General features: G+C 37.0%; 1 protein-coding gene across 1 annotated transcript; it reads right to left on the bottom strand.

Annotated features, from left to right (window-relative positions):
- Positions 1 to 4261: 4261 nt before the first annotated feature.
- Positions 4262 to 9141, bottom strand: LOC122008468 (vesicle-associated membrane protein 721-like). Its single transcript, XM_042564210.1, has 5 exons — positions 8856 to 9141; positions 5178 to 5319; positions 4967 to 5087; positions 4816 to 4878; positions 4262 to 4663 (listed from the first exon to the last, which is right to left on the bottom strand). The coding sequence occupies exons 1-5, from the start codon at positions 9043 to 9045 to the stop codon at positions 4520 to 4522; spliced, it is 660 nt and encodes a 219-aa protein (XP_042420144.1). The 5' UTR covers positions 9046 to 9141; the 3' UTR covers positions 4262 to 4519.
- Positions 9142 to 9579: the final 438 nt, after the last annotated feature.

The following is a 9579-nucleotide window of genomic DNA, read 5'->3' as shown; positions in this document are numbered from 1 at the left end:
TGGTGTTGCATTTCTTGCTTGCTGGAGAAGAGAAAGGAGAAAAAAAAACTCTTGTGCTTTAAAAAAAGAGAGGAAAAAATTATAGGTTTACTAACGTTGGAGAAGAGAAAGAGAAGAAGCAAATGAGGAAGAGGAAAAAAAATAAAAGAGAAGAATGAGCGAAGGGGTGGCATATGGTACGGATGGGATGTAATATGGTGGCAAAAGGTGAATACGCTCGCCCTCAGCACCCCTGTCAATCCGTCCCAAGGCCAACACGGAGGAGGTAAATCACGGGCGACTACTAGTCTTGGGAATAATGACTAGCACATAAGGGAGACACTTACCTCGGCTATGCCGAGATTGAACCGAGACCTCATTGTGGCAACACCTCATATGTTAGCCACTAGACCATCCCGAGGGGACCAGTTGGGATGTAACATGCATAGGGAGAAGAGAGAGAAAAAAAAATGAAAGATTTCGTCAAAAATATCCTAATTCTTTTTAAATCGTTTAAACTCGTTTAAACATTAAACTTGATTCGATAATAACTCAACTTCAAATCAATTTCAATTTGAATCAACATAATACTTTTCTCCATATCTACCCTTTGAATTTAGTTCAAACTCGATTCAATTTTAATTTAGCTTCCTTACTTTGTGGCCTACGATTTAGTTCATTCGTTTATTATTATATATTTTATTTTTAAAATTCAATATTTAACATTTCAAATCGTGATATTTCCTCGTAAAAGTGGTACCATAGATAACTTAGGTCATGAACTTTTCAAATATGTGATCAATTTTAATTTTCGATATTAAATGATAATGAATCAACTACTCAAATTAATAAATAAATATATATATATATATATATTCGCACCCCCTCTCCTTGAAGGTGACTAGGCCCCTGGTTGAGACCAAGTAGATTGTTGTTGAGGAGATTAGAACGGATGAAGTGAATGAGGCTAAGGAACGAAGAACTTGACGGAGAAGGTTAGGAATACGAAAGGAAGAATTTGAAGCCACTTCCTTTGCTGAAGCAGAAATGATGCCGATGCATGACATCTCATCCAATTGGAGAAGATAAGATGGAGCTATCTGTTCAGCAAGAAACATTGCAGTGAAACCAAGAATTGTAATAGATTGTGCGTTCTACTTTGTTTATCGTCTTACTGTGGATAAATTGCCGCCACAATATCTAAAATATTTTCTTATAATGATCTGGCCACAATCCTTCCATAAGAGCCGAAGGGGACTTCCATGCTTAAGCATGTTGATACCAAAGCTCGAGGAATATTGCCAGTGTATGAGAAAACTTGATTTCTTCCTCATCGCTTTGAACCTCTTCATCCTTTTCATTGTAATGAGGATGTCTTCAAGTAGATGCAGCAGCATAATTTCGGAAACTTAGAGAGATTCTTCCATCAATAAGGTTTAGGCTCTTGACGTCTGATGGTTGCATTGGGATATTTACCTGCGTTGGATTTATTATCCAGTTTAGTCATTGCAGTGTCGTAGTAGAATACCTTCGTCCTGGGAGTGCTCGAATCCGATGGCTTGTTAAATAAATACGGACTTGCAAGATTCCTAAATGGATGTATTACATATGACTTCTCTACAGTTGGGTATAGCTTTCCTCTTGTATGAAGGTTCGGTCTTGCTGGTTGCCATCAACACATAGTATTACTTCCTTAGATCGGTGGATGTATACTCTATGGTTGGCATCATCTCTTCTGGAATGGTAAAGTACTTCCGCTGGTATGATGGCAGCTCATTAGAGCCGCAATTGTGTTTGCGGATCTATTATGTAACCTTCTGTGGTTGCGCCTATATTCACGAATTTGATCTTTAAAGAGCGGAACCTGTGGGAGGCTGGCTGCTTGCTCCTGGATGGTTATAGTAGTCATAGCCATCTAGTTTTTGTTTAACTTTTCCTGCTCCTCCTTAAGAATTTTGTAGGGATCTTTGAATACTCGTAGCTTGTCTCTCTTTTCTTTTAGTTTCTCTGAAGGTCCTAGAGACAAATTTTACAATTTTTCAATTAGGGAATCAGGTAAACTGATTGAAGATTTACCTCCCTTTGATTGCTCGATGACTATTTTCAAGTCTGCCTATATGTCTTTGAGACTTTCAGTAATTTGGACTAGTAGCTGAAGCTGCGTGTTGTTTTGTTTGATGAGGGCACTACTTGATGCTGAGACAGTAAGGTAGTCACTGGGTTTTGCAAAACCTACAACGAGGGACTCAATTTGCTCTGTTGCTTTCACCGTATCTTTGTAAGATTTGGTTCCTCTTGTAAGAGTGTGGCCCATCAAGCGATCAACTTCTCTATTTTGTGAAGCAGTTGCTCCACCATTTCCAACTTCTTATTCCGGCTTTTTACAAATTTGTTGGCCTCCTCTTTTGCTAGCTTTGGTTGCTGAGAAAGCTTGATCACCAGTTCTGTGGCTTCCTATTTTGTGAGAGGTTTGCCTTCTATGCAATTCGTAGTTAGGTTTGTCAAGGCGATTTTTAGGTTTACAATTTCTATTTCAAGATCTTGTTGTTTTTCAAGGAGAAGTTTGAAGTTTCTTAGGTTGACCTTAGAAGATAGGCAAGTTCGATCATAAATGATGGCAAGGTTATGAAAGAGGTGATGGTTTGAAACTTTGGTAGTTGGAGCAAGATAAGGTACTCTAGGTTTGAGGTATGAGACTTTGAATACCACTCCTATAATGATTCTTCCCAACGACTGGACATTAAATCCCCTATTCTTTCTGTGTTTGTTTACAGCTTAGAGTCTAGGAAAACTTTCATGTTCATCCGACTGACTGCTTTAAAGCGCTCTACGACCTTTTGCAATCAATTACCTTCCTGGTCACCTTATTACGATGCACAGATATAGTAAGGGAACATAAGGTTCTTAACACTATATCTTCCTTTTTAAAAGTAAAAGCTTTTAGATGAGAAGTGAGTATTACCAGTTGGATTCTTCAGATTTACCGTCTTACGTGCTTACTAGCCTTACTAAGAATGCATGTCGAGTCTCTATCTTTCAGATCCGGGGTTCTCTCTACTGTAACACTAAAGACTTAGTGAGTAAAACAACAGGTTCTTAGTTATTTGATAGCAGAGACCTTGCACCATTAAGTACCTTGACCTCTTTAGGATTTACACTACCACATCTGTTACCAGAATTACCTGCTAGATATGACCATGGTATCATGAAAGCAGGTCTTGGAGACAAGAAAAACATACCCTTCATTGGAGCTGGTAGCATCCCCAGTGACTCGCTAACCTTTGAAAGTGTGCTTTATTTCTTTTTGGAGACTCATCAGGACTAGGCAGTCACAGAGTAGGTTTTGGCGGGCTCGAGGGCTCAGGCGGTGGCTTCGGCTGGGGCGGTGGAGGCATCCTATAGGTAATTCTCTTACAAACAGAGTGTGACATGTACTAAGAATCATGAAAAATATATACTATTGAACCGAAAAAAAAATGCCACGTTGTGAATCTTGTGATTAATCTCAACTTGCCATATAAAACAAACTTGATATATCAAAAACTAAAGAATGGAACTTCAAGTGACAAACTACTTAAATTACACTAGTGCTATGAAGTGTGCATACTTGTGAGTGTGCAACTTTTGTTAACTTTATGACAAACCAAAGTGATATTTTTGACTGTTGGAGTTAAAGGTCAGATATTGTATGAACATATATTAACTTCAATCTTGTATTATAGGTTCCATACCTATTGCTGTCGCTTCGATCAAATGAGGGAGATACCCCAGCAATCCGAAATCGAAGCTTTATCATGTAAAGCAACCTGTAAAAAAAAGGAAAACAAGGAAGAAAAAAAAATTTAAGAGTTTTAAAAATACTTGCGAGTAATCATATTGCACCAGAACCAACAATTGAAACAAGAAGAATTACCATTTTCATGTCACCTGGCATTAGCGCTGCTATGGTTAAATTGGCGACGGCAAAAATCACCCCAAGTGAAAGTGCATACCGTGCAGTAGAAAACAAGAACATCTACAGCTGAATCTGAAGCTCCACAAAATCATAATCATCAGGAGAGAACATATCAATTCATGCTATACACGCATAATATACAATACGCTAATCATGCCTATTGTGGGTCTCCCTCCATAGCTTGGAAACAAAATACTTGGGCAAAAACCACCATGAGCAAGTGCAGAACATGAACTTATTCCGGTTAATAAGCAGCTATAGATAAAAGTATAAACCAACAGCCTTATAAAAAGCAATGGAACATCCATAGCTGGATCTGAAGCTACATGAGAAAGCATCAAGAGAGAACTTCGTATTGACCAAACAACAAAGAATTTGTTTGCACTATACACACATAACATACAATTCACTAATCCAAGCCTATTCTGGTCCTCCATAGTCTGGAAACAAAATACTCATTTGCAGCAGGTGAAGTAAAACCACAAACCGACAATGATTATCCAAGTATTGCTATCACACCATATAAGTAAGATGTCCTAAGGGAAGCAGCAGTTGCAACAGACTCTAAGTTCTTAACAACCAATATTAACATTTGAAACCATGGCATACAGACAAAATTATGATAAGGATCAGGGCAATAATGATGCCCAAGACAATGAGCTTAATCTTCATGTTATTCAGCCACATCTTCCTTCGCATTTGTGTTCCCTGTTGTCTGAAATCTTGTGCCTGTCATACAAAAATATCAAGTTGCTTTAGAATAAGAATCCAAGGGAAAATAGAAAATACAACTATCCACAATACTTGTTTGTCAATTTCAGAGAATGTATCTAATGGAGCATTTAAGGGAGCTTCCCGAATTATCGTACTGGCTATCATACCTGGGAGCGAAGATTTTCAGTCTTGTCAACAAGCAACTCAATTTTCTCCCCACGGTCAAGAACCTAAAAAAAATCAAGGACATCATAAGAAGTAACAATAAAATACAAATTCCTCAACACAAGAACAAAGCGTATGGTAACAGTCGAGCACCTTCTCAATGTTCTCCATCATAACTCCCTTGACTTCAGAAACCTGAGCCTTCACCTTGGCAAGCTTGCTAATCTCTTCTGGATTGTCCATGCAGTATTGCATGTGTTCCTTAAGCTTGGACCTAATATCTCATTTTAAGGAATCAGTACTCTGGTTAGACATGATAGCAGGATTATTTGAAAATTTGAATGGCGATGTGATGTAAGAATACCCGAACTCACGGCTGAGGCTATTAGCTGTAGCTGTTGCAGCTTTTCCTCCACCATATCTTTTGCTAAAATCCTCCTTCACCCGCTCAAGAAAGGCAATAGGGACTTGCCTGCCAACTAACTCGGTAGCAACGACACAGTATGCTGTGAAATTCATTTCTTTCAGTTCAGCTACATAACATAACTAATTATCATAATACCTCTTGAAGGATCACAGCTATTTAATCTCAAGCAGACACAAGGAACTATTACGTGGAAGCAAACAAAGAAGAAAGCAATGAAATCAGATATCTATCACATGAAAGGGGAACACAACTAAAGCCTAAAGGCTGACAGCCAATTTTATTGGGAAAAAAAAGAAAATCAAATTGCATGTCTCTAAAATGCAAGAATGATTTCACCTTAAAGGGAAATTTAGAATATCGACAAAGCCATCAGATTATAGTGCTAACATTAAGGGCCGGTTTCCTTGGATAAATGAGTCAATGGGTGGATCAAAATTGAAGGAAAAGAAGGATCATCCTTCCATTTTTCTTTTTCCTTTGATGAATAAAGGGATGAGGGTGGATATTTGAAGTGTTCAATTCCTTGTAACCCCCCATCCACCCAAAACCAGAAGAGAAAACTAGTTAAGGAATGTTGAGAATGTAGAATTATCCATCATAACTGCATATATTTGTTCAAGGAAACAACTCAAAGGTATTGCTCATCTCTCCCCTCATTCTTCTGTCTTTTCAATTCCCAAAAGGTCCACATAATAATGTAGTCTGTCATTATATTCCATACGTAGGTGACTTTGGTTTAGGTTCTAGAATAGATACGTATATGATGCATATCCAAGAAACATCATACAGCAACTGACAACCGAACCATGTCAACTAAAAGCCTAACCTAGACTAAATTACTACGCCATGAAATGGACCAGCTTCTCTGTGTTTGACTGCTTCTATACAAGATCAAGGCTTAACATTTCATATCATTATTCAAGTGTATGATGTTATTCCCTGCATTACAGCCAACTAACTCGAAAAATGAAATTTGTCTTGAAATGATCTTTCTCAGAGCATTTGCATTCAATGATGGAACTACCTATCAGTTTCCAGTAAAAAAAGGCTACTAGGCTATTGTTTAAAAAAAAATAATGGAATTGACATATCTAAAGGAACTTTTTTGCTTAGGTCAAATTAAGGATGGCAAATTTCCAACCCAAACATGTGCGAATACCTAAGAATTAAAAATGGACCAAAAGCTATAAGCTACAGAAAGATGAACAGAATTAAAACAGTTAACAAAGACAGGCTCAAATGACCAAAAATATTACACTGAACTTAGTCATGGCACAGTCAAGAAGTTTTGAAAATCAATTACTTCATGTCCCTGTAATTTCCTGGTAAAGCAATACTTAAGAATTAGTCATTAAACATTTCCATGTGACACAAACAAGTAAGGTGAGCAGCTATTTCTGTACCCATCAAGTTAATTTACTACTCCGCTTCCAAAGGACTTGTTGAAATATTCAAAAACTCTAACAGTCCACTATTTTATGTCCATCTAGGAGGGAAAATTCTTGATTGCCATGTAAATCATGTGCACTGCTGTAGCCAACACCTTATAATACACTTGAATGGCCAAATCATCAAAGTTCGAACAAACATATGAAGGTCAGATGTGAAGCCTATGACTCAATCCATAGTTGGCAGCAAAGGAAATAAAGTTTGATCAGAAGTATTGGAATTGTTTGTTACTTTGGTTCATGGGAATTGGGATAATACTGTTGGATTTGCAAGGTTGCAACATAGTCCCACATTGAAAACACATGGGAAAGATCATGGGTTTATAAGAGAAAGATATCTCTATTGGCATGAGGCCTTTTGGGTAGAGCCCAAGAGCAAAACCATGAGGGCTTATACCCAAAGTGGGCAATACTATGTCATTGTGGAGATATTTAAATTCTTTTCGGTCCAACAATTGGTATCAGAGCCCAAATTTGTCTTGTCTAAACCACTATGGTTCTCATATTAGACCAATCTATGCCCCTTGATTGGAATGTTTCGATTGGCTGCACCTAACCAAACTTAATTTGGAATGCATGGATGATCCAAATTGCACCAATTCAAAGCACAGGTTCACTCAGACCCAGTCACTAAGTCCTACCACTTGGGTCAGAATCAATATGTTGGTGCACCGCCTATTGACAAACTAGTCATTCTATGTGGAGGCGTAATTGCAATAAGTCCTACATACCAATAAATTAAAAACGCATCAATACAACTCATGATGATGTGTACATGCAAAGTGCACCAACAATGCCCACACTAAACCTCATGCACGCTATGTAAGCCTAGTTTGCAACACGATCACATGGGCGTCATGTCAGCACTTGAGCGCAACCATGCTCACATGATCCCATATGTGCTTCCACTAACTCTACCTTTTTCCAAATCATTATCTTATGCAAGATGTCTAAATCTCCCTACAAATTCTAGATGACAAGCTAAAATTCCCACACTAGCTTCCCATAAGCTCCAAAAGCTCTATTTTTCTTCTTCTTTCTTATGCTTTGAAAACATTTTGGAAAACAATTTCTTATCGTGAAATTCCAACAAAAAAGATATATTATAACACTTATTTTAACTCTAACAATGACATCATCATATTAATTTATTTTATGCTATTAGATAAAAAAACATTAAAATAAATTTAAATTTTTCATTAATACTAATTTTTCACATTCAAATTTTACTTTATTACAATTTTAAAAACTATTAATGCAATTTCATCTTGTTGTCATCATTAAATAAATATAAAAAAATAAAACAAATAATAATACATACATGTTGGCTCAAGAAAAATATAATGAACAATTTAGAAATTATTATAAATCATTATGTGTATTAAAAGCCACGTTTACAAAGTAAAATTTGTTGATCAATATTTTCCACTTATAGAATTATCATTGTAATTTTAACTAGTGCTTTTTAATCCATCTTTGAAGAATTAAATACAACGAGTTTTGCGATGAAAAAACACTTCTGATAAGAAAAACAAGACATGCTTGCACCAATCTACCAAGCGCAGCTTCAATATTCCGTTCAGTTGCCTAATCATGAATCGAGGATTATACTAGTCACAAACAAAAGAAAACAAGATACAAGATACAAGAAACAAGCATATAATATAAGGTTGCAAATCTCAAAAAGACGCACAAACTCATTGAGAAACGTCAAGAAAATGAGATGACATATCAATTGGAATTCCTATCCAACAACTTCCACAAAATCGTAATTGTTTATGGATCCCAACATCTTTGTCTACAAATCCTGAGATTTAGATCAGCTTCCTCTTCAATTATCCACTAGTCGTAGTAATTTCAATTCTCGATGGAGATAATGAAACAAATCACAACGTCTTGATTAGAAAAGATTGGAAAAATAAAATCAGATCAACAGTCACCTCCTTTTTATGCTGTTTTTAACTAAAAAACGGTTTCTCAAAAACACCCAAAATCGCACTCGCGTATAACATAGGGGCAAAACCGAACTAATCGACGAACATCAATCAAAAATCAACCCAAATTCATAGATCCGCTGCTCGCACCGACGCACTAAGAGCCGTGAGGAAGGCAAAGCGAATCAAGTAAAATACCGTACAGTAAAGTGGATCTGGATCAAGGCACTCACTGTATCCATCCTCGACGAGGTAATTGAAGGTATGGCCGTCGCAGTTATAGGTGAACTTGTTGTTGCTGGCAGGGAGCTTCTGCAGGCACTGGGCGGCGATGCTGTTGAAGTTTCCCGTGAACTCTGTGTACTCCGCCAGGATCACCGTCCCCCGGGCGACGAAACTATAGATCAGCGACTGTTGCCCCATCTCTGTTCTCCCAAATCCCAGATCGATCGAAGCGAGATGGATGTCGAAGCGCCACGATCTCGACGAGGACGATGAGAAAGAAAGGCATCCGACCAAGGGAGTCAAACTTATAGCCACGAGAGTCGACGAAGAAATCACACGACTTCGTGATCGTTGAGGGGCTTATTTAAAAATACATAATTACATTGTGTTTTGCAAAAATAACTTATCTAATTGTTATTTTACAGCCTAAAGTAGTAAAGTTTAGAGAGCTGTACTAATTATATTAAATATTATGTGTTAAGATTACTCAGTTTATTTTTTTGCATGTTTTATTTTTTTACTAATTTTATTTACGTATTTGTAGTGAAACATTTTATTAGTATGTGTTCACCCCTTTACTCGACCATTATGATCCTATATATGTTTCTATAACAAAATATTTAAATAATTTATTTATTCTATCCGGTTAGCGAAATTAGTGACCGGTATTAAAAGGGGCCATTTTGAAATAAAGTAGGAAAAAAATTGAGGGCAATCTTAAAAATAAGTCAA

This window comes from Zingiber officinale, chromosome 8A (genome assembly GCF_018446385.1).
Source record: "Zingiber officinale cultivar Zhangliang chromosome 8A, Zo_v1.1, whole genome shotgun sequence".
Classification (NCBI taxonomy): domain Eukaryota; kingdom Viridiplantae; phylum Streptophyta; class Magnoliopsida; order Zingiberales; family Zingiberaceae; genus Zingiber; species Zingiber officinale.
Note: the sequence above shows the minus strand (reverse complement) of the source record. Positions and strands in the feature narration are given on the sequence as shown.